Source organism: Neovison vison, chromosome 6, assembly GCF_020171115.1.
Source record: "Neovison vison isolate M4711 chromosome 6, ASM_NN_V1, whole genome shotgun sequence".
NCBI classification, from domain to species: Eukaryota; Metazoa; Chordata; class Mammalia; order Carnivora; family Mustelidae; genus Neogale; species Neogale vison.
Genome location: NC_058096.1, coordinates 172,661,945 through 172,687,403, shown reverse-complemented (window position 1 = coordinate 172,687,403; position 25,459 = coordinate 172,661,945). Strand labels below are relative to the sequence as shown.

Sequence of the window (25,459 nt, the reverse complement as noted above, 5' to 3'; positions counted from 1 at the left end):
TGATCCCAGAATTCTGGGATCAAGCCACACACCAGGCTCCCTGCTCAGTGGGCAGCCTGCTTCTCCCTCTCTCACTCCCCCTGCTTGTGCACACATTTGCTCTCCCTCTTTCTCTCTCAAATAAAATCTTTTAAAAAAACAAAAAAGCCATTTTTTCATGTTCTGTATTTCTGCTATAACAGGATAGTTTCTCTTTAAATATTGTATATTTGGGACGCCTGGTGGCTCAGTCAATTAAGCTTCTGCCTTTGGCTCAGGTCATGTTCCTAGGGTCCTGGGATCGAGTCCCACATCAAGCTCCTTGCTCAGTGCAGAGCCTGCTTCTCTTTTTGTCTGCTGCTTCTCCTGCTTGTGGGCTCTCATGCTTGCTTTTTCTCTCTGACAAATAAATTAAAAATTTTTTAAATCTTCAAAAAAATTAAAAAATTGTTTATTTAACCAATTTTATGAAGAAATGATAAAAACATTAAGGAAAACAAATAGAAAACAAATCTTTTTTTTTCTTTTTTCTTTCCTTTTTTTTTTTTTTTAACAGCATAGGCACATCTTACTCTAAGAGCCTCATTAAATTGCTTCTGGGGATTGACATATTACAGGTGAGACTGTGTCACTTTTTCTGTGTACATTTGATGGACTTGATTTGTGGTGTATGCCCAAGTATAATGCCTGAGCTCAGGGTTTAGTAGAGTTAACAGGGAATTTGGGTTTGCAGTAGTTTACCATAGCCTCATTGCTGACCTGCATCTGGTATGGCAATTGCTGTGGCTTTGGACTGAGCTGATTGGCCCACTACATTTCTTTGCAATCTCACTTATTCCGTCAGCCTCTCCTTCCTGATTTGTAAACTTTCCTCCCTTGTGCTCTGAGTACCTTATATATCTCTGCTATATTCACATCTGTGTCATCTCCCATTTCAATTTTTACTTGCTGATTAACTTGATTTTGCCCTTTTCCTCCTCCTCTCTCTTTTAATATATTGAATAGACAATGCCTTAACATGTTTTAAATGTTTCAGATTATAAAAACGTACAATGGAAAGTCTTGCCTTACCCTGTCCTCCATTTTTTCTCTTTTCTTCTGTGAATCTTCACTGTGAATCTTCCCATACTCCTGTCCCTTCCTTTTCTTTGGAAATCTTCAATATAATTTAGTTAGCTTACATTTAAGACCCCTCTTACTCCTCTGGAGAGAAATCTTCTTTTCTTGCAAACTATTTGATAATCTTAAGTCTGCATTTCATAGGTTAACAGTTGTCATGTTTAGTAATATTTTTGATGATCTGATTATTTTAATGCTACCTTTATAATCATTTGGTAATTTTTTAGGAGACACATCATTGACAAGTCTCTGTGTCCCAACAGCTTATGTTCAAAATGTAGGCAGCATTCAAGTGGCCATTCTTAAAATAAGATTTCAGTTATAGCAGGGTTTTCCTCCTGAAAACAACAAGAGCTCTTGTTGGAGCAAATTGTGGTTAATTATATATTTCTGTTGTATATTTAAAGACCATCTCCTAACTCCTTATGTCTTCTTTTTTAGCCTGCCATTATCAAAACTTTATTTGAAAAGTTGCCAGAATTTCTTTTTGAAAAGTAAGTGGAATTATTCTGGAATGCTTAAATTGCCTTTGTGTGCTTAAGTTTCTCTCTGAAAAGATTACTCTGAAACATCATCAGTTTCTCTGAAAGTCATATTGATCATGACATCAGATTCTTAATTGACTGCTAAAATTCCAGTGGGGTCTTTTTTTTTGAAATTTCGTCTGTTTATATGACTGCATGTTCTTAGAAGGATACACAATAAACTATGAATAGTGGTGTCTCAAAGGAGGGAAGCCAATGACTGACTGGAATCAGATGTTCTATGAATACAGTTCTTTACCCTTTCAATTTTATAGGGTATGCATACTAAATTTTTTTAGAATTTGCTTTAAAAAATAACTAAGTTGGGAAAAAAAGAATAATAGAAAAGTAGAAAAAGGTCACTAACAGACAATTCACAAAGAAATAACAAGAGCATCAAACATTTTTTTCTAAATGCTCATTAATAATCGAAGATAAAAATATTTTTTTAAAGATTTTATTTATTTATTTGACAGACAGATATCACAAGTAGGCAGAGGCAGGCAGAGAGAGAGGGGGAAGCAGGCTCCCTGCTGAGCAGAGAGCCCAAAGTGGGGCTCGATCCTAGGACCCCGAGATCATGACCTGAGCCGAAGGCAGAGGCTTAACCCACTGAGCCACCCAGGCGCCCCTCTAGGTTTTGTATATAGTAATAATACACTTGAAGATAGATCTTCACAGATGGCTTTGCCTGAATTGCTCATGTAGATGTTTTTTTGTCTTTTTCGGTAGTTAAATTTGACTGCACTAAACAAAGACTAAGAATACTGTCAAGAAAAAAAAAATGGAGGTGGGGAGGGGGGTTGCGAGAAGGGGGGTAGGGTTATGGACATTGGGGAGGGTATGTGCTATGGTGAGTGCTGTGAAGTGTGTAAACCTGGCGATTCACAGACCTGTACCCCTGGGGATAAAAATATATTATATGTTTATAAAAATAAATAAATAAATAATTTTAAAAAAAGAAAAGAAAAAGAACTGGAGGTAGTCCAAAACTTCAGACATAGGAGGAGGAAAGCAGATGCTCTCATTTGGGGGGAAATAAGCCAACATTCCTTTTTTTTTTTTTTTTTTAAAGAATTATTTATTTATTAGAGAGGGCACACTTTCACACATGTGAGCATGCACATGAGTGTGGGGAGGGGCAAAGGGCGAGAGAATCTTCAAGCTGACTCCCCATTGAGCATGGAGCTCCTTATGGGGCTTGATTTCACGACCCATGAGATCATGACAGGAGCCAAAACCAAGAGTTGAGTGCTCAAACAACTGAGCCATCCAGCTGCCCCTAGCATTTCTTCATCTATAAATGGTTTTTTAGTACTTTCACAGACATAGTCTAATTTGACCTTTTATGTTTCCAAAATAGTATATGCTTGCTTTTTTCAATACTTAACACTTCTCTACCTTTTAAAATTTTCCTTGTTTAGTTTGTTCAAGTTTATTGCCTTTATTTTTTTGTTTACATTGTTATTAAGAAATACTCTCCAGACCTTCCTTAACCTTACTAAACCCTCCCCAGATGCAACCACTGTTAATAGTTTAGTGTGTCTTCTTCCATCTTAACATATATGTGTCATGCTTTTCCTATGTCACCTGTGTGTCTAAAGCAGGTTGCGATATGTAAACATTGAGTAAGTGTTAATTGAATGTCTGAAATGGTTTGTGCACTATTAATGTTTGCTGTTGTGTAAATCAGAAAAGCTAAGTTTCTATCTTCTTATCCTAACATTTCAGTGTGAACAGTGATGGACTTAACATGCCTAGACTCATCATCAGTCAACTGAAATGGCTTGACAGAATTGTGGATGGCAAGGTAGGCTTTAGGACTTGCTCTGTCTCTTGGATTTAGAGAGTCTGTTTTCCATGCTTAATCAAATTTTTGGAATTTGCAGTGGTTTTTTTCTTTTTCTTTCCTAAACTGAAAATTCACATTTTTCTATTTATTAGCTTTTTTCATCTTTCATAATTTGAGAATCATGGATGTTTCACCCTTTAAATTTCTCCAGAAAAAAAGTTTTTCTAATTATGATGACTAGATATCTATTAAATAAATATTTGGAAAGAAATTAAGTAGCTTTCAAAGTACGCAGATGACTATGTTTCATTTCTCAAAATCAGTGAGATCCCAGACCAACCTACCGTGCTGCAAATGTTTAATCTGATTACATATGAGGAAAGTGTTAGTAAGTTTTTACAATTAAGTGATTTGTTATTAAGCACTGTGGTAAAATTGAATCTGTTTTGAGCATAGTGTGTAAGGCCTGTTTCTTTCCAGAGTTCTTTAAATCATTCTATTAATTTTTGTCAGGCATTCCAAGGCTAAATCTTTATTTGGAAGAACATGAGTTTTGGAATTCCATGTGGACTGAAATTCTGTATTGTTGTGTATTTATTGTTTTGTTCTTACTGTGTGTTTTTGGGCAATGCATATCCTCACCTTTTAAAAATGGGAATTGTTGGGCCGCCTCGCTGCCTCCATCAGTGGAGCATGCGAGTCTTGATCTCTGGGTTGTGAGTTTAAGCCCCATGTTGGGTGTGAAGACTGCTTTAAAAAAAAAAAATAGGGGTGCCTGGGTGGCTTAGTTGGTTAAGCAGCTGCCTTCAGCTCAGGTCATGATCCCAGGGTCCTGGGATTGGTCCCTGCATCGCACTCCCTGCTCAGGAGGAAGCGTGCGTCTCCCTCTCCCTCTTCTTCTGCCTGCTGCTCTGCCCACTTGTGCTCTCTCTCAATCTCTCTGTCAAATAAAATCTTCAAAAACACCCCAAAAAGTTAAAAAAAAAAAAAAAGGAACTGTCACACAGACTCCATAGAGTTGTGAAGGTTAAATGAAATAAAGTAGGAGTGGCTAGGTGGCTCATTCGGTTAAGCATTTGCCTTCTACATAGGTCATGATCCCAGTTTCCTGATATATAGCCCCATGTCCCATGTCCTGCTCCCTGCTCAGTGGGGAATCTGCTTCTCCCTCCACCTGCTCATGCTCTCTCTCTCTCTCTCCCTCCCTCTATTCCTTTTCTCTCAAATAAATAAAATCTTAAATGAAGTAAAGTATACAACAGACCCACTAGATGATGAACCATACCATGTGTGAAAATTTCTGGGTCATTGACCTCTTTATTTAGGCTTTGAGTTTGAATGTATGTATAGGTACCATATTGTACAAAAATAATTCTATCTCTACAATTCATGAGGAGGACATCTTTTTCTGTTCTGGTAGTGTGCAACAATTCTAATGGTGTTCTTCACTGCAGGATCTCACCACCAAGCTCATGCAGCTGATCAGTATTGCTCCGCTGTACCTGCAGCATGACTTTGTCACCAGCCTTCCTGAGATCCTAGGGGATTCCCAGCATGCTGATGTGGGGAAAGAACTCAGGTGGGTAAGTTCCCACTGTGGGAGCCTTAACTCTGCAGAATGAAAACAGTAGTAGGTCTATGACCATACCCCCCTGAACATGCCTGATCTTGTCTAAAAACAGTAGTAATAATGTATTCCTATTTATATAAAAGAGGATGGTATCTGCTTTCCATGAGTAGGTGTGGGATTTGACTTGTTTTTGTAATAATGAATATATATTTGGGTAACCCATCTACTTTTTTTTTTTTTTTTTTAAAAGATTTTATGTATTTACCTGACAGAGAGAAATCACAAATAGATGGAGAGGCAGGCAGAGAGAGAGGGAAGCAGGCTCCCTGCTGAGCAGAGAGCCCGATGCGGGACTCGATCCCAGGACCCTGAGACCACGACCCTAGCCGAAGGTAGCGGCTTAACCCACTGAGCCACCCAGGCGCCCCACCCATCTACTTTTTTAAAAATAGTATAGTGGTTGTACATATGAAGTCTGCCTTTGGATTAGGCATATAAAATTGGTCTTTGGAGACCTAGACATGATCCATCTGTTTCATTAGCATGTATTCCACCCAGGGAGTCCTCAGTTGTGACTCTATATCCAATTATTTGTGGATTTTACCAAATATCAGCATTCCTTCGTCCCTAAATGATTCATTCTGGTGTACATCACATTGGACCCATTGCTAAGAGCATTGCTTACTATCATTTACATGAAAAATAGTACTTGGTAGGGCAGTTAATTAAAGAAGGGAGAACAAAATTCCTGTGTAGTAGGATTTCTGTTTTAATGCAATTTCCTGCTTACCCTCAAAATAGTTTTTAAAAATTCAGTTTGTAATACTTCCTTTAGTTGTCTGCAAAACTACCTCCAGAAATGTCCATTGATTTCTTCCCTTTGTGCTTTTGGGTACGTTGCTCCCTCTGGGTGTAGCGGTATATCACCCACTTTGCCTGCTTAATTCTAGCTTGTCCTTTTACATAGCCTTTTTTTTTTTTTTTTAATATTTTATTTATTTGACAGACAGAGATAACAAGTAGGCAGAGAGGCAGGCAGAGAGAGAGGAGGAAGCAGGCTCCCTGCGGAGCAGAGAGCCCGATGCGGGGCTCGATCCCAGAACTCCAGGATCATGACCTGAGCTGAAGGCAGAGGCTTTAACCCACTGAGCCACCCAGGCGCCCCTACATAGCCTTTTCTTAGACTCCATCGCTGTTCTCTATTCTGTTCTCCTGTAATGCCTTGCATGTACATGTGTCATACTTCTCATACTTCCCTGTAATTGTTGTAGGTGTTCTTTTTCCTTTTCTCAGGAAGGATACGTGCCCAACTCAATAGTGGTTGCCTGTGGGTAGTGGAGATGGTGAGGAAAGGGCTTCTCATTTCTATTCTATTTGAATTTTCTGTAATGAACAGGTGGGTTTTTTTAAGATTTTATTTGAGAGAGAGAAAGCAAGCATGAGTGAGGGGAGGGCAAAGAGAGAGGGAAAAGCAGGCTCCTTGCTGAGCAGGGAACCTGATGTGGGGCTCACTGTCAGGACCCTGAGGTCATGACCTGAGCCAAAGTCAGATGCTTAAACAACTGAGCCACCCAGGTTGCCCAAGCATGTATTTTTATTTAGATCAAAATAATTTTTAGGGGTGCCTGAGAGGTTCAGTCAGTTAGGTGTCCTGCCTTTGGCTTAGGTTATGATCCCAGAGTCCTGGGATCCTGGGATCGAGCCCTGCGTTGGGCTCCCTGCTCAATGGGGGGTCTGCTTCTTCCTGTGCCTCTCCCTCCCCACACTTGCCTATGCGCTCACTCTCTCTCTTCAAGTAAATAGATAAAATCTTAAAAAAAAATTTTTTTAACGAAATACACTATTAACAAGTTTAGTGAGAACTGAGTATGTCCTCTCTTTGCATATTCTTCCCATATTCTGAGTGGTTTTTCTGAGTAAATATCTGCCCAGCTCTGTTAAAAGTTACACAGCTTTTCTCTTTTTGTACCATTCACAGTGACCTTTTAATGGAGAATACTGCACTCACTGTTCCTATCCTGGATGTTCTTTCCAGCCTCCGACTTGACCTGAAGCTCCTGTCTCAGGTAGGAAGGACTCCGCTCTCCAGAAACAGAGCCAGCTTTGTTACCTCCCAGAACAAATGTCAGTCACTTATTGCTATGAAGCAGTTGCGTATAAAGTTTAATTTTGAAACGGTGCAGGGGTTTCTGCGTGGCTCAGTCGGTTAAGCATCTGCCTTTGGCTCAGGTCATGATCCCAAAGTTCCAGGAATCAAGCTGCATGTCAGATTCCTGCTGAGCGGGGAGTCGGCTCTGCCCCTCCCCTCTGCTCATGTTCTCTCTCTCTCTCAAATAAATAAATCTTTAAAAAATGTTTGAAATGATATTGAGTGACATTTCATCTCTTTCTTTCTGATGAACTTCATATGCCATAGTATGATGGATTTGCTGCTCTGTTTCAAAGCAGTAAGTTTTAGTGGAAATCTCTATCTTGGATAATATTTACACACTGTTCCTCATAGCAATAACAATTTTATGTGTCTTCCTTCAGCCAGTGGAAAATTCAGGCTCTAAATTATAAGATAATAACACTTTTATGTTTATCATCTGTCTGGTTTTTTTAAGATGTTATTTATTAATTTGGCACACAGAGAGAGAGAGGACACAAGTAGGCAGAGTGGCAGGCAGAAGAAGAGGAGAAGCAGGCTCTCCACTGAGCAGGGAGCCCATCGTGGGGCTCTATCCCATGAACTTGGGATCATGACCTGAGCCAAAGGCAGCTGCTTAACTGACCTAGCCACCCAGCTGCCCCAACACCTGTCTGTTTTTGAAGAAACTGTGGTATTAACAATTAAAAGCTTGTAAGTTGGGGGTGCCTGGGTGGCTCAGTGGGTTAAGCCTCTGCCTTCAGCTCAGGTCATGGTCTCAGGGTCCTGGGATCGAGCCCCACATTGGGCTCTTTGCTCAGTGAGGAGCCTGCTTCCCCCTCTCTCTCTCTGCCTGCCTCTCTGCCTACTTGTGATCTCTCTTTCTCTCTCTGTAAAATAAATTAAATAAAATCTTAAAAAAAGAAAAAAAAATCTTGTAAGTTGGAATAAAATTGAAAATAAAATGGGGTGGTTTTCCTCCTAAATGACAAGTGAGAAAACTGAATGAGAAAAGTAGATTTTCTGATTTTACCTAATAGGTCAGTACTAGGTTGAGGTATTAACATAAAAATATTTAAGGTTTTTGTGCTTTTTATGTTTAGGTCCGCCAGTTGGTGATGGGGAAGCTGTTATCTGTCAAACTGGATGATTTACCTGTGATAATCAAGTTCATTCTTCATTCTGTAACAGCTGCAGATGCACTTGAGGTACCCTATTATTTCCCAACAAACACCAATCGCATGCTACATCTCTGAGAGTACAGAGTATAGCAGTGGTGCCCTTGTAAAAGTCAGTATTGGAAAAGAGATGTACCTAGATGAAGATACATTATTAAAACTATAGCTTCTAATTCTTCCCTGTTCCCAAACCTACTGATGATGTTGCTTAATCCAGATAGTATTCAGGCAATGGAATGAAACTAGCCAGATTTATTGTTGCATATAAGCCATTACACAGTTTAATTTGCTATTTCATTGTAATATCTTAAGGAATTCTGGAATTTTGAAGGGCATGACATACTATCCTTGCATTAACTATTTTCATCAACTCTCCTTTTTATTTTTATTTTTATTTTTTAAAAGGTTTTTTATTTATTTATTTGACAGAGAGAGGTCACAAGCAGGCAGAGAGGCAGGCAGAGAGAGAGGAGGAAGCAGGCTCCCTGCTGAGCAGAGAGCCCGATGCGGGCCTCGATCCCAGGACCCTGAGATCATGACCTGAGCCGAAGGCAGCGGCTTAACCCACTGAGCCACCCAGGCACCCGTCAACTCTCCTTTTTAAAATGCCTTGTCTAGGGGCACTCCATAGGTCAGTCAGTAGAGCATGTGACCCTTGATCTTGGAGTTGTGAGTTTGAGCCCCATGTGTATATAGAGATTACTTAAAAATAAAATCTTGGGGCACCTGGGTGGCTCAGTTGGTTAAGCTGCTGCCTTCGGCTCAGGTCATGATCTCAGGGTCCTGGGATCAAGCCCCGCATCCGGCTCTCTGCTCAGCGGGGAGCCTGCTTCCTCCTCTCTCTCTGCCTGCCTCTCTGCCTGCTTGTTATCTCTCTCTGTCAAATCAATAAATAAAATCTTTTAAAAAAAAGTAATAAAATCTTAAAGAATAAAAACCCTTGATTCTTCTTACTCAGTCTTTCAGGGGATTGTTATGGTTCTACTGAAAGAACGAAGTGTGCCTATCCACTATGAATGAGCAGAATACATAACTTAATATTTATTTTCCACAGGTAATTTCTGAGCTCCGGGAGAAGTTGGATCTGCAGCATTGTATTTTGCCATCACGGTTTCAGGCTTCCCAAAGCAAGTTGAAAAATAAAGGACAACAAAGGTATAATGTCGTTGACAGTTACTACCCTTTTTCTCACATAGGCAAGGCAAGTTTTCTGACATTTATTCTGAAGCCAGGACAGTAGATCTTAATACTTGCAACTAAAAATAGTGGTAATGATATTGTTTGCATGTATCTCTATACAGTGCTTCAAATCATATGTATGTAGTACGTGTAATGTATGTGTACATGTGTATGTGGGTGGGTGGGGTGTATTCTCCTGGCAATTCAGATCAGTCTTAGATAGACTACAGTACAAGTTTATTAACCATTTTACACATGAAGCTGGCCTTGGAACAGGCACTTGGCTAGTAACAGGAACCCAGGTTTTATAGGTTCCTCTCTGGTAAGTGGAAGAATTATTTTTCCCCCCTCTGCTGCTTGTAGTTCTTCAGGAAATCAAGAAAACAACAGTCAGGACTGTGTTATTCTCCTCTTTGATGTAATAAAGTCAGCTGTTAGATATGAGAAGATCATTTCAGAAGCCTGGATTAAGGTGAGTGAGATCTTCATGACTTTGAACATAAGGAGGGAGTAGGTGGTAATCAGTGATGGATATGTAAGTAAAGGTAGGTGGAAATAAAAGTGTTGAAAATCAGTCAAGTAGAAGTGACAGATGATGGTTCCCAGATGGACAGATTGCTTCTCAGGAGAATGGGGCATGCTCAATAAGGTGAAACATGGGGTGCATGGGTGGCTCAGGGGGTTAAGCCTCTGCCCTTGGCTCAGGTCATGATCTCAGAGTCCTGGGATCGAGTCCCGCATTAGGCTCTCTGCTCGGAAGGGAGCCTGCTTCCTTCTCTCTCTCTCTCTGTCTACTTGTGATCTCTCTCTCTGTCAAATAAATAAAACAAAATCTTAAAAAAAAAATAGTAAGGTGAAACATGTTCTACTTTTGTGTTATAATACTTTCGTGACCCTTTTTTTTCTAGGCGATTGAAAACACTGCCTCAGTGTCTGAACACAAGGTAAACTCATAATACTATGAATTTTAAGTACTGTGGACTTAAAATTAATTATATGGCTAGTTTTCCTTTTCTGTCACTCTCTCCAGTCATCCCTTCTGTGCCTTCTGTAGCTGCGTAATAAACATTAGCTGTCTGGAGAAGATAATCTGGAGGCAGTGACTTGCTGGATAGTGTTTCCTACTCATTTTGGCAATGAAATAAACCCAGGCTATCCATAAGGGGAAATATTAACATTCCAAACAAGCACAGTGAGTTGCAGTCCCAAAGAACCAAGTCCCCACAGATGATATGAAGACAGGAGTCACTTGGGGCATGGGTTGGGTCCCTGTGTCTATCTGATTACCCTTCCTTCTGGCAAATGTAATTGTCAAAATAATGGCATTCCATGTTTTACTTACCTTTGCCTGTGTCAGCCTGACCAGAGTGAGTCAAATAGTCCATCCATTTACTGTCAAGGCAGCAGTACTGAAGCTGTCTTAATTATGGAAATTTTTTCTTCTGTGAGAAGCCAGATGATTATGTTTCTTATGTAGTACTTCGTTCCCATTAAGGATTTTTCATTAGTTGGAATCTGTTTTATTTTGTGAGGTTCTGTCAGATTATCCAGTTGTTGGGTGACTATTTTAAAAGCTTTTACAAGGGGCGCCTGGGTGGCTCAGTGGGTTAAAGCCTCTGCCTTCGGCTCGGGTCATGATCCCAGGGTCCTGGGATCGAGCCCTGCATCGTGCTCTCTGCTCAGCAGGGAGCCTGCTTCCCCCCTCTCTCTCTGCCTGCCTCTCTGCCTACTTGTGATTTCTGTCTGTCAAAAATAAATAAATAAATAAAATCTTTTTTTTTTTAATTAAAAAAAAATAAAATAAAAGCTTTTACAATAGTGAATTAAACAATGAAAAACTCAGTTTTTTGGGAAGGATCAAAATACTCTAATACAACTCTTTCTTTTTTTCATTTTTGCATAACAGTTGGCCACCTGTATACATGTTTTATCTGTTTTTGCAGATTTCTAATATGTAATTTTTGCATTCTGATTTTTTTCTCTTGACATTGTATCATAAACATTTTATATGCTTCTACAATGTCTTTATATATATATGTATATTTTTTAAATAATCTCTACACCTTGAGTGGAACCCAATGAGGGGCTTGAATTCACATTCCTGAGATCATGACCTGAGCCCAAATCAGGAGTCAGACACTTAACTGACTAAGCTACCCAGGTGCCCCATTATTTATTTTATAACAGGAAAATCCTTTTTTTTTTTTAATTTTTTAAGATTTTATTTTTAAATAATCCCTCTACCCAATGTGGGGTTTGAAATTACAACCAAGATCAAGAGTTGTATGCTCTACTGACTAAACCCCCCTGCCTCTGGTAACTACTAATCTGTTGTGTCAACGAATTCGGTTTTTTGTGTGTTTTGTTTTGTTGTTTCTTTATTTTTTGAGTTCCATATATAAGCAAGATCATAAGGTATTTGTCTTTGTCTGACTTAGTTCACTTAGCATAATACCTTCAAGGTCTGTCCATATTGTTACGAATGGCAAGATTTCATTCTTTTTGTGGCTGAATAATATTCCAGTGTGTGTCTGTGTGTGTCTAGGTAGGTGTGTGTTTGTGTGTGTCTGTGTACTTACCATATTTGCTTTTCACTTAGGTTGTTTCCATGTCTTTGCTATTGTAAATAATGTACAGGGATCATAGGAATGCAGATATTTTGTTGAATTAATTTTTAGTTATTTTGAAAAAATACCCAGAAGTAGAATTTCTGGATCACATGATATTTCTACTTTTAATTTTTTGAGGAACCTCCATACTGTTTTCCATAGGGGCTACACCAATTTACATTCCACCAGCAATGCACAAGGGTTCCCTTTCTCTACATCTTCAACATCACTTGTTGTCTCTTGTCTTTTTTTAATAATAGCCATTTTGACATGTATGAGGTGATGTCTGATTGTGATTTACATTCCTGATGATTAGTGATGTTGAACATCTTTTCATGTGTCTTTTGGCTGTTCATAGGTCTTTGAGAAAATGTCTGTTCAGATCTAGGCCCAGGGGTACCTAGGTGGCTCATTCTGAGCTTAACTCCATGCTTAAGTGTCTGCTCTTAATTTCATCTCAGGCATGATCTCAGAGATGGAGGCCCATGTCAGGCTCTCTCTCCCTCTACCCTTCCCCCAACCCACCATTTGTGCTTGCTCTCTCTAAAATGAAAAAATTTTAAAAAGATCCTTGGTGGGCAGGGGCACCTGGGTGGCTCAGTCATTAGGCATCTGTCTTCGGCTCAGGTCCTGGGCTCAAACCCTCCATCAGGATTCTGCAGGGAGCCCACTTCTCCCTCTTCCACTCCCCTTGCTTGTGTACCCTCTCTCTCTGTCAAACAAATAAAATTAAAGTCTTTAAAAATGAAAAATAAGAAGAAACATTAAAAAAAAAAATCCCAGGGCACCTGGGTGGCTCAGTGGGGTAAAGCCTCTGCCTTCAGCTTGGGTCATGATTCCAGGGTCCTGGGACCGAGCACCACATCGGGCGCTCTGCTCCACGGGGAGCCTGCTTCCTCCTCTCTCTCTCTGTCAGCCTCTCTGCCTACTACTTGTGATCTCTGTCAAAAAAAAAATCCTTGGTGGGGCACCGTGGTGGCTCAATCAGTTAAGCATCTGCCTTGAGCTCAGGTCATCATGATCCCAGGGTCTTGGGATCGAGTCCCGTGTCAGGCTCCCTGCTCTGTGGCGAGCCTGCCTCTCCCTCTGCTTGCTGCTCCCCCTGCTTGTGCATGCACCCTCTCTCTCTCAAATAAATAAAAATCTATAAAAAAAAAAAGGAATTCTTTTTTTTTTTAAAGATTTTATTTATTTATTTGACAGAGAGAGAGATCACAAGTAGATGGAGAGGCAGGCAGAAAGAGAGAGAGAGATGGAAGCAGGCTCCCTGCTGAGCAGAGAGCCCAATGCAGGACTCGATCCCAGGACCCTGAGATCATGACCTGAGCCGAAGGCAGCGGCTTAACCCACTGAGCCACCCAGGCGCCCAAAAAAAAGGAATTCTTGATCCATCTTTTAAATTGGAATGTTTAGTGTTTTGCTATGTTGTATGAGTTCTGAATAGTTGTTTTTATTTTTTGTGCTGCTTGACTTTCTTTAACCTTTTTCTTTTTTAAACTACGTAAAAATTCTTTATGCTGATAATACATGAGAGAAACAAATTTACAAATATAAACAAACATATACACTCAACTAATTACAGTGAATAAATACTGAGTTATTGTGACAGACGATGTTGCTCTATAACCTTCTTCTTTTTTAAACAAATTTAATACAAGCTAATTGTGGAGATAAAACCCCACAAGGAATCTAAAAAATGTTAAAATGTTAAAAAGGTTTTCTTCACTCTCTGTTCCATTCTTCATGGATAATTCTTCCAGACTTTTTTCCTATTCATATACAAGCTGTATGTGTATGATGTGTATGTAAGTGCAAGCATTCTAACTCTTATGTTTAAACATGCTTATGTATATTGTGTTTACAAAAATAAATCTTACTATTATTATTGTCTTGTAGGTTGCTTTTTTTTAAACTTCACAATGTTGTGAGTGTCTGTCAAAAAATGTAGTCTAGCTCATTCATTTTAAAGATTTTATTTATTTATTTGACAGAGAGATCACAAGTAGGCAGAGAGGCAGGCAGAGAGAGAGAAGGGGGAAGCAGGCTCCCTGCTGAACAGAGAGCCCGATGCAGGGCTCTATCTCAGGACCCTGAGATCATGACCGGAGCCTAAGGCAAAGGCTTAACCCAATGAGCCACCCAGGCACCCCTAGCTCATTCATTTTAATGGTTGTATAATATTCTAAAAATGACTGTCAGAACTTTATTTTTTTCATATTGAGAAGCATTTACAGTCTTTCCAACTTTTCAGAAAGTAGTTTTCCTAATAATAATGAAATAAATCCTGAGGTTGGCAAGTGATTTTTCTTTAATAAATATATAGGTCTTCAGAGCTTATTCTGTAATAATATTACTTCAGTTTATATTCCATTGTTTTCATAAAGATAATAGTGGTTAATAGTTATAGCACTTTATTTCTCTGAAAAAATTTGTGGGTTTTGTGACAAAAAAAATGTAGATACTCCCATGAGAGTGTGTTGAGCAAATAAGTATCACCCCTTCTGTGTTTTCATGGGAAAAAGTTGTGAGCTGCTATTTCACGACAATAAATGTACTGATTTATTAAATTCTTTTTCTCTTGTCATTTTTGTTGACAATAGACTTTCGACTTGGCAATGCTTCTCATCATCTATAGCACCAACACTCAGACAAAGAAGTACATTGAGAGGGTGCTAAGAAATAAGATTCGATCAGGCTGCTTTCAAGAACAGCTGCTGCAGAGTACATTCTATATTCATGACTTGGTAAGTGGCAGAGAATTAGCAACATTAGTCTGAAAGTTATAGAGAAGTCATTTTTAACCTTTCTTTAAAATGTGGAAATGTGGAAATCTTGACAATACGCCTTTGCTGGATGTTGACTTTTAACAGCTCAGTATGTTTTCAAAATGTAATAGGATTCTTACTTACCTTGATCGAGATGTTATACTGTTAATAAAACCAACCCAAGACTGGTGTCTCATCTTTTTAGAAAAAAAGTGACAAAATTGATTTATGTTGAACTGATTAAACTCAAGCCCCCAATTTTTTTTTTTACAGGAAATGTTTTAGTTCAGGTCTTCTAATTTTACATTCTTGTATAACTTGATTTTTAACTTAAAATGGAAGGCTTTGTAGCTCCCATATAAAAGTTTCTTCATGTTAGGGGCGCGTGGGTGGCTCAGTGGGTTAAAGCCTCTGCCTTCAGCTCAGGTCATGATCCCAGGATCTTGGGATCGAGTCCTGCATCCGGCTCTCTGCTCCATGGGGAGTGTGCTTCCTCCTCTCTCTCTGCCTGCCTCTCTGCCTACTTGTGATCTCTGTCTGTCAAATAAATAAATAAAATCTTTAAAAAAAAAAAAAAGTTTCTTCATGTTAGTTTCAGCCCGTTGTTCAAGCTCATTGAGACTTTCAAATCTTAACTTTGCATTAATCATTTTAATTACCTAGCCCTTTGTGGTCCATAGCTTTGACAAACTTGCTTCTATATCCTGTTCTAAGCAGTTTTTAAAAACCCTGAGCAAAACAGGACCAGAAGAATGCTAATAGAGACATAATTATGCATCTTTTGAACCATCCCTATTTGGCCATGTGACTCTTGGGTGGTTTTTTTCTGTTGAAATATAAACCATTTGATTAGAATTTTATAAGTTAAGAACAGTATTTCCTGGTGAATTTTCAGGATATTAATAGCATATACCTTCTTAAAAAGCTAGATAACCAGTAGTTTGGGGCTTGACTTAGGTGCTAATGAGAATATATGGTTGGGTCTTAAGATTTTATATTTAGAAATGGATTTAATGTTTCTATTATTTTATCTTAAAGTCCTTTCTGTGCTTATTTCTGGCAATAATATGTGTTTTGGGCTATATTTTTCCAGAAGGCAGAAATCATATATAATTTTTTAAAGATTTATTTGTTTATCTTAGGGAGTGGGGGCAGAGGAAGAGGGAGATGCCCAAGCAGACTGTGCTAAATGTGGGGCCCAGTGTAGGGCTCAGTCTCACGACCCTGAGATCATGACCAGAGCCAAAACCAAGAGTTGGATACCTAACCGACTGTGCCATCCAGGTGCCCCATATATAATTTTTTTATTGCATTTTCCTCAGCAAAGCATTATACCCAATTCAGGGCTTAATTTAAGATTTTTTATCTATTGTGATGGTATCAATAAAGAAACTGGACTTAAACTGGTTATTTACTTTGGGTCCTTTAATGTCCATCTTCTGTCCAGTTGCTAAGACATGATCAGTTCTCTTTTTGATCCCAGAAGAAATCAATTTAATTGGTATTGAACCTTAAAGATTGATTTCAAATCATAACCAAGGTAGAGCAGACCCAGTATATCCCCAGAGAGGTAGTATGATTGAGTGAGGATATTGGGATTCAGAAGTTCTGGATTTAAGGGGCACCTGGGTAGCTCAGTTGGTTAAGCGTCTTGCCTTTGGCTCGGGTTGTGATCCTTGAGTTCTGGTATTGAGCCCTGCCTCAGGCTCCCTGCTCAGCAGGGGATCTGCTTCTCCCTCTCCCTATACTCCTCCCCTACTTGTGCTCTATCCCTCACTCTCTCTCTCAAAAAAAAAAAAAAGATCTGGATTCTAGTCCCAAATTAGGCAGATAGGAACAATGCTATTTGGCTTATAATTTAACTTCTTCAGCTTCCAGGTCACTTCTTATCCATACATTGAATCCCATTGATCCTAAGCAAAAACTCAGAATGAAGAAAGATAATTTTGAGTAAAACAAAGATTATGTTACCTTAAGTTAAAATGAGAGTTGGTGAGGAGAACTCTGAAATCCTATAAGGGTCAGGAAGTCTTGGTTCTGTAATAACTAAATTTCTCCCACAGCTTCTTTTTTTTGTCTCCTCTTCACCCCCTCAAGGTCCTTAAGGATATCTGCCCATCTATTCTGTCATTGGCGCAGTGTTTGTTGCACTCCCTCGACCAGAGTATCATTTTGTTTGGCAGTCTCCTATACAAATACGCATTTAAGTTTTTTGACACTTACTGTCAGCAGGTATGTCGAAATATTTATTTTGGAAAAGAGGGAACAGGAAGAAATACAATTCAAAGTGACTTGCATGTAATATGATGTTTATTTCTTGTTGGTTGGAAGACATTGAAGGAAAAAGAACTCAGAACTGGGAGTTGGGAAAACTTAGTTCTAGTCCTAGTCTTAATAAAATAAGGGACACTGGACTTCTAACTTTGCATTTTGAGGTCTAATATTCTCTGACTTGAAACTGAAGGTCCAGGGCGCCTGGGTGTCTCAGTGGGTTAAGCCGCTGCCTTTGGCTCGGGTCGTGATCTCGGGGTCCTGGGATCGAGCCCCGCATCGGGCTCTCTGCTCAGCGGGGAGCCTGCTTCCTCCCCTCTCTCTCTGCCTGCCTCTCTGCGTCAAATAAATAAATAAAATCTTTAAAAAAAAAAAAAAAAGAAAATGAAGGTCCACATCCAGTCTATTTTTTTTTAAGACTTTATTTATTTATTTGACAGAGAGATCACAAGTAGGCAGAAGCCAGCAGAGAGGGGGGAAGCAGGCTCCCTGCTGAGCAGAGAGCCCAATGAAGGGCTCCATCCTAGGACCCTGAGATCATGACCTGAGCTGAAAGCAGAGGCTTAACCCACTGAGCCACCCAGGTGCCCCCACATCTAGTCTTTTAAATAAACCATGATTAAAAGAGCTGGGATTGGGACACCTGGGTGGCTCAGTTGGTTAAGCAGCTGCCTTCGGCTCAGGTCATGATCCCGGTGTCCTGGGATCGAGTCCCACATCGGGCTCCTTGCTCGGCGGGGAGCCTGCTTCTCCCTTTGCCTCTGCCTCTGCCTGCCACTCTGTCTGCCTGTGCTCGCTCTCTCCCTCTCTCTCTCTGATAAATAAATAAATAAAATCTTAAAAAAAAAAAAAGAGCTGGGATTATCGGGCAGCTTTCATAGTATATAGAAAGAGCAATTTTAAAATTTGCTGCAAGTGATCAGCTGCCAGTTGTTCCTGGAATTGTTCTCTAGAAAAAATTGGGGAAAAACAAATGAAGGGGAAATGCCTGAGGGTGTAACCCTATTCCCATGAACACGAAACGTAAAATTTAATAGCGCATATCCAGAGAGGGGAGGCTCTACTTGTGGAAAGTGATTATGAAATCAACAGAGTGTCTTACTTTGTATTTTTTTGTACATGCTAAACATACTATTAACAATGTCAAAACATTTTAATGGAACTTGTAAAAATAAAGACAAAATTTTAAAAATTTAAAGCAGGGCATGAACTAGCTGCTGCATTTGAGAAAACAATATGATTCAGTATGGAGCAGCAGTATAAAGGAAAGGGAGAATGGCATACAAGATATTTTTCTGGAACCATCTTAATGTCCTGGAGATACTGTCATGGCTCATGTTTGCTTGAAACATGCAAATCTAACCTGTAAAAACCTTTAAACCCTTGAGCTTCTTGAGTTCCTTTTTTTGATTTTATTTTTAAGGGGCACCTGGCTGGCTCAGTCATTAAGCATCTACCTTCGGCTCAGATGATCCTAGGGTCCTGGCATCAAGCCCCCCATCAGGCTCCCTGCTCAGCAGGAAGCCTGCTTCTTCTTCCTTTCCTGCTCTCCCTGCCTGTGTTTCCTTTCTCACTGTGTCTTTCTCTGTCAAGTAAATAAATACAATCTTTGAAAAAAAAAAAAAAAAAGAATTTTATTTTTAAGTATCTCTGCACCCAATATGGGGCTTAAACCCACAACTGAGAGATCAAGAGTCACATGCTGCCAGCCAGGCTCCCTGAGTTCATCTTTTTAGTAAATTTTAATAGATTAAGTACAACCATAGCTTAAAGGGTAGTATTTTACCCATATGAAAAAAGAGACTATGCCAGGGAGCAAAACCAGGAGGGCTTACATAGTGTTCCCTGATAAATATTAGGAAATAAGTCAGGAGTAGATGGTTGTGTAATTAGATTGACATAATCCTCAACCTCCTGAAAACAGCATTAATGAAAAGTACGTAATAGAATTAGACAATGAGATAGGGTAGGTTGAGATTAGAATGGTCTCAAGCATTAACCCTTTCAAGATGGCCATGTCATATTTTCATTCACACTATCCGGTTGACGCTTTACCGTGTAGGAAGTAGTTGGTGCCCTAGTGACTCATATTTGCAGCGGGAATGAAGCTGAAGTTGATACTGCATTGGATGTCCTCCTGGAGTTGGTAGTTCTAAACCTTTCTGCTATGAGGCTGAATGCTGTGTTTGTGAAGGTATGTGTCCCTCCAGTGACATATTTTGAGTCATTTTTCTTTCTTGCATGTATTTGAGAGATATCTGGCATCTGTTAATTAGCAGCAATTTAATTTGTGTTCTAGATATTGAGCACTACAGTTGGTGGGAGGGGGTGGGAAGGAGGTGGGGTAATGGGCAAATAATAGGAAAAAAGATAACTCATTTATGTTTGTATTAATGCATTCAGCAGGTACTTCTTTGTACCTATATGCAGGCTCTATTCTGGGTGCTCTGTATATAAGACTTAGTTCTTGCCTTTGGTGTTAGTAAAACACATAAACAAGTCACTGTAGCTACAACATGAGAAATCCCTAGAAAGATTAAGTGCTATAGATGCACCAGCGCAAGAATAATTTGGCCTAGGAAACTGCATTCTTCAAGTACTACTACTTCTTCAAAGAGTAGATTTGAGTAATTCTTGAAGTTTGAGCATGGTTCAATAAGAGAAAATACAGGAAGTGCATCTAGGCAGAGGACAGTTTAAACAGAAGCAAATTGACATCTGGGTCCATGGTATACCTGAAGGAAGTAGACTAGCATGGTTGGCAAATGGGACATATGGTGAGAAGTGGTCGGAGGTGAGGCTGGAAAGACATAGGACAATGTTAGATTATGAAGGGTCTCAAATATCACACTCAAGAGTTTCAACTTGATTTTATAGACCGTAGAGAGCTATCACAGACTTTTCACAGGGGGTTGACAGAATCAGGTCTGGGCTTTGAAAGGTAGTTGTAGGTCATGTTATCCCCATATTAGGGATGAGAAAGCTGAGGTTTTGCCCAATGTTAAAAAGTAAGTTTTTCCCTTGTGACTGCTTCCACATCTGTAGAAAAAGAATAAATAATTCATGGCGTGGAAACAGAAAGGGATGTTATGATAAGCAGTAAGGTCAGAGATGTAACTTTTGATAGAGCACTGTTTTCACTAAGAAGGGAAGGATGAAGAAGAATAGGAAGAAATAGGTATGTTAGGATGACTAACCCTTCGTGTTCTGGGCACAGCTTGAGAGAACATGAGCTTTTGTGGCTATCCAGATGCTTCTTATACCTCTTACAAGGATTTTAATTTTTTTATTTGATGGAGGAAAATATCAGTGGCTAACCTTATTGTTGGTATTTTTTTTTCCATAGGGCATTTTAGATTATCTGGATAATATGTCCCCTCAGCAGATACGAAAACTCTTCTATATTCTCAGCACACTGGCATTTAGCAAACAGCATGAAGCCAGCAGTCACATCCAGGTAACAGGCAGTGTGTTGAGAAACCTTTAAAACTTTAAACTTCTTTAATTGAAATTCGCTGAACATAATTATAGCTCAGACCATGGCTGTGTACTTGATTTCTATTAGTACACAGGCTAGAGTAATTATGTTCAGACATTAAGTGTCTGTTGTGTACCAAACATTGAGAAAGTAGGTATATTAGACCTTCTACCCTCAAATAGCTTAGTCTATTAGGGTAGAAATGGGTCTGTAATCAGCTGACTAGGGAACTGAGTAAGAAAAGCTGTTCAGGGGGCCCCTTGGTGGCTCAGACGGTTAAGCATCTGCCTTCAGCTCAGGTCATGATTCCAGGATCCTGGAATTGAGCCCTACATCAGGCTCCCTACTCAGCTGGAAGCCTGCATCTCCTCTCCCACTCCCCCTGCTTGTGTTCCCTCTCTCACTGTCTCTCTCTGTATCAAATAAATAAATAAAATCTTTAAAAAAGAAAAGAAAAGCTATTCAGGTTCTATACTGAGTGCTGTGGGGACACAGAGCGTTGCCTTGTTTTCTAGGGAACCTCTACATCTAATGTGAACTTATCTGGGCTTGCTTTCATTGGTGGTCTTTGTTTGCTGAGAAAGTCAGGCAAAGGGACTAAAACAAGAGATTGCATTGCAATCACAACTTGTTGCTCTTTTGTATCTTTAGTGCCACCCTGTGGCAGTAATCCATACTGGACTGTAACTTTGAACAACCAACACCTTTTGTTAATTTAAAAAAAAAAAAAAGGAGGGGGGCTAGATAATATACAGCACAAAATTCAAAAGGTATAAGACGTGGTGAAAAATGAGTCTTCCCCCTCTCAGTCTTCCAGGCATCTGGTTCTCTAAAGGCAGTGACTCTCTGAGTTTGTCATGAGATATTTCTATCCTCCTGAGATGTCCTGAGCATTTACGAGTTCGTTTATACCTTTCTGCTTTCTACCTTATAGCTTTCTGAGATGTTCTGAGCATTTAGCAAATTTGTATTTACCTATATTCCACTCCTTCTTTTGTTCTGCATCTATCTTTCATTTAGCAGTATATTTTGGAGATGGCTTCACATCAGTAATACAGAGCTACATAATTATTTTATTTTTTAATTATTATAAAATATGCATAACAAATTTTACTATGTTAACCATTTTTTTAAAGATTTTATTTATTTATTTGTCAGAGAGTGTGAGCACAGGCAGACAGAGTGGCAGGCAGAGGCAGAGGGAGAAGCAGGCTTTCCGCTGAGCAAGGAGCCAGATGTGGGACTCGATCCCAGGACACTGGGATCATGACCTGAGCCAAAGGCAGCCGCTTAACCAACTGAGCCACCCAGGTGTCCCTCCATTAACCATTTTTATGTGGCATTAAGTTTATTAAGAATGTTGTGCAACTCTTACCATTGTTTATATCCAGAACTTTTTGTCATCCCAAACAGAAACTCTACCCATTTAACAGTAACTCCCCATTTTCCTTCCCCCAGACACTGGTTACCTCCAATCTATTTCCTGTCTCTGAATTTGCCTGTTCTGGGTAACTCATTTAAATAGTCATATGAGGGGCACCTTGGTGGCTCAGTTAAGCATCCTCCCCTTGATTTCAGCTCAGGTCATGATCTCAGGGTTATAAGATTGAGCACTGCATTGGGCTCCCTGCTGGGCATGGAACCTGCTTAAAATTCTCTCTCTCCCTCTCTAAAAAAAAAAATAATAATAATAACAGAATTTAAATTTCAAAAATAGTCATACAAAGGGTGGCTGGGTGGTTCAGTGGGTTAAGCCTCTGCCTTCCACTCAGATCATGATCTTGGGGTCCTGGGATTGAGCCGTGCATTGGACTCTGTGCTCAGCAGGGAGCCTGCTTCCCCTCTCTCTCTCTGTCTGCCTCTCTGCCCACTTGTAATCTCTGTCTGTCAAATAAATAAATAAAATCTTAAAAAAAAAATCTTAAAAAAAATAGTCATACTATATTTAACCTTTTCTGTTTGGTTTATGTCACTTAGCATTATCTGTTCAGGGTTCATCCATGGTGTAAGATATATCAAACTTCATTCCTTTTTATAAAACCTAACTAGCATTCCATTGCATGTATATACCACATTTAATTTGTACATTCATTTACTGTTGGACAGTGGCCTTTTTTCACCTTTTGGCTATTGTGAATTGTGCTGCTATGACCACTCGTATGCAAGGATCTGTTTGAGTCCCTATTTTCAATTCCTTGGGGTCTATGTCTAGGAGTGGAATTGCTAAGTCATATGTTGATTCTGTGTTTAATATTTTGAGGAACCACCAAACCATTTTCTGCAGCAGCTGCACCATTTTATGGGTCCACAAACAATTGAGGGCTCCACAGTTTTACAACCTCACCAACACTTATTTTCCATTTCTTAGCTGTAACCGTCCTACTGGGTGTGAAGTGCTGTCTCACTGTGGTTTTGATTTGTAGTTCCCTAAAGACTAATGATGTTGAACAGCTTACTATTTGCTCATTAGTCATTTGAATATCTTATCTGGGAAAATGTCTATTCATGTCCTTTGTTCTTTTTTTTTTTAAATCAGTTGCGTTTTTGTTGTTGTTGATGTATAGGAATCCTTTATACTTCCTGGGTATTGTCCCTTATCAGGTGCATGATGGGCAAATATTTTCTCCCATTCTATGCATTGTCTTTTTACTCCTGGAGTTTTGTCTTTGTTTTTGTTTTTTAAGATTTTATTTTTTTATTTGACAGAGAGAGATCACAAGTAGGCAGTGAGGCAGGCAGAGAGAGAGAGAAGAGGAAGCAGGCTCCCTGCTGAGCAGAGAGCCCAATGCAGAACTTGATCCCAGGACCCCGAGATCATGATCTGAGCCGAAGGCAGCGGCTTAACCCACTGAGCCACCCAGGCACCCCTACTCCTGGAGTTTTGATGATGCCCCAGTTTATCTGTTTTTGTTTTGTTTTGTTTTGTTTTTACCTGCTCTTTAGGTGTCATACTTAGGTAAAAACCTTTCTCCAATTCAAAGTCATGAAGATTTTTCCCTTCGTTTTCTTCTAAGAGTCTCATAGTTTTAGCTCTTAAATTTAGGTTGTTGATTTACTTTGAGTTAATTTTTATATATTGCTAAAGGTAAGGGTTCGGTTTCATTTCATGTATGTGTAGGTATCCAGTTTTTCAGCACTTTTATTGAAAAGACTGTACTTTCTGCTTTGAATTATCTTAGCATCTATGATCACTTGACCATGTATGTGAGGGTTTATTTATGGACTTGGTGTGTATATGCTTCCATGCAGGTGGCACACTATTTTAATTACTGTAGCTTTTGTAGTAATTTTTAAATTGAAAGAGTATAATAATTTAAATATTAAAATTTGAAAGAGCATATTTTCTTTTGCAAGGTTGTTTTGGCTATTTGGGGTCCCTTGAAATTCCATAGGAATTTTAGCATGAATTTTTCTCCATCTATAAAAAATTCTGTTGTGATTTTAGTAAGAATTACGAAGAATGTGCCTGTCACTTTGAGTATTATCATCATATTAACAATATTAAGCCTTCCAATTCACGAACATGGGATATCTTTCCATTTATTTAGGTCTTCTTTAATATTTTTCAGCATTGCTTTATAGTTTTAATGTACAAGTCTTTTGCCTCCTTGGTTAATTTACCTAGGTATTTTTTTCTGTTTCATTATTTTGTTGAGTACCCAACAACATTACAATAATTCACATATCCTTATCAAGCAAGTATCACAACAATAGGACATCTTTTTTTTTTTTTTTTAAAGATTTTATTTATTTATTTGACAGAGATTACAAGTAGGCAGAGAGGCAGGCAGAGAGAGAGGAGGAAGCAGGCTCCCTACTGAGCAGAGAGCCTGATGCGGGACTTGATCCCAGGACCTTGAGATCATGACCTGAGCCGAAAGCAGCGGCTTAACACTGAGCCACCCAGGCGCCCAATAGGACATCTTTTAATTTGTCTCTCATGCTTACAAAAGCCTTCCCCATTTTATAGATAAAAAAATTGAGACTCAGAGATGAAATGACTTGCTAAAAGCCACATAGTAAATGATAGAACCCTTGGTATTTTGGCTCCAGTGTGTTTTGGCTCCAGTATCTACAGGCTCTTTTGCTGACTGCTCCAGCATCTTCAGCTTTTTCTACCATGTCTTCCTTGCAGGATGACATGCACCTGGTGATACGAAAGCAGCTCTCTAGCACCATATTCAAATACAAACTCATTGGTATTATTGGTGCTGTCACCATGGCTGGCATCATGGCAGCTGACAGGTATGTACGGAAATTCTGACTTCTGTGGCTCAAGATCAGTTAATCAAGTTGCTTACTACAAATTACAATTTACTTACAAATTAAGTGTTACATTGTGTTGACTGTGTTATAATGGTAAACATTAAGCCCATAATAAGAGAAGTAAACAAATGTTTGTTACGACTTTTCCATTTTCCCTTCTAATCTTGACTGCATATATCACATATAATTTTTACAGAATGTGATTGTAATCATTACAGTCTGATGGTTTATAACTAGGGATTGCTAATAAATAAAGTAATAGAAATGTTTCCACAAAAGAGGAACCCTGAACATCCTGGATGTATTTTTCTACATTTGCGCCTCTCCCAGGCACTAGACATTACAGATTTCTCCATTGCTGTGGTATTGTCTGGGACATCATGTTTGATAAAAATAAGCCACCCAGTGACAGGAGCATCAGAGTTGGGTCTTGTTAAGATGTTGCAAAATGACACTGGTGTTCAGTTTATGCTCCTTAAGAGAGAATTTGTTAGGAATTCCTGGAACCTCAGGAGACATTCTTAGAATCGGCATTAATAATTCATGCAGGCTACATTCTTTGGAGCTATACCACTTGTGGGCATTAAATGCTTAGAACAAT

The 25,459-nt window shown here is 39.3% G+C and overlaps 1 protein-coding gene across 3 annotated transcripts in view; it reads left to right on the top strand.

Annotated features, from left to right (window-relative positions):
- The window catches only part of FANCD2 (FA complementation group D2), a 61,139-nt gene that overhangs the window by 6,751 nt on the left and 28,929 nt on the right, over positions 1-25,459 (top strand). For all 3 annotated transcript variants that reach the window (XM_044253019.1, XM_044253018.1, XM_044253021.1), the window contains 14 exons: positions 536-596; positions 1,540-1,592; positions 3,354-3,432; positions 4,869-4,993; positions 6,963-7,050; positions 8,216-8,320; positions 9,345-9,445; positions 9,833-9,941; positions 10,378-10,413; positions 14,679-14,822; positions 16,941-17,075; positions 19,177-19,308; positions 20,461-20,571; positions 24,728-24,837. In XM_044253019.1, coding sequence (XP_044108954.1) covers positions 536-596; positions 1,540-1,592; positions 3,354-3,432; positions 4,869-4,993; positions 6,963-7,050; positions 8,216-8,320; positions 9,345-9,445; positions 9,833-9,941; positions 10,378-10,413; positions 14,679-14,822; positions 16,941-17,075; positions 19,177-19,308; positions 20,461-20,571; positions 24,728-24,837 — 1,389 coding nt within the window. The remainder of the gene's footprint in view (positions 1-535; positions 597-1,539; positions 1,593-3,353; positions 3,433-4,868; positions 4,994-6,962; positions 7,051-8,215; positions 8,321-9,344; positions 9,446-9,832; positions 9,942-10,377; positions 10,414-14,678; positions 14,823-16,940; positions 17,076-19,176; positions 19,309-20,460; positions 20,572-24,727; positions 24,838-25,459) is intronic.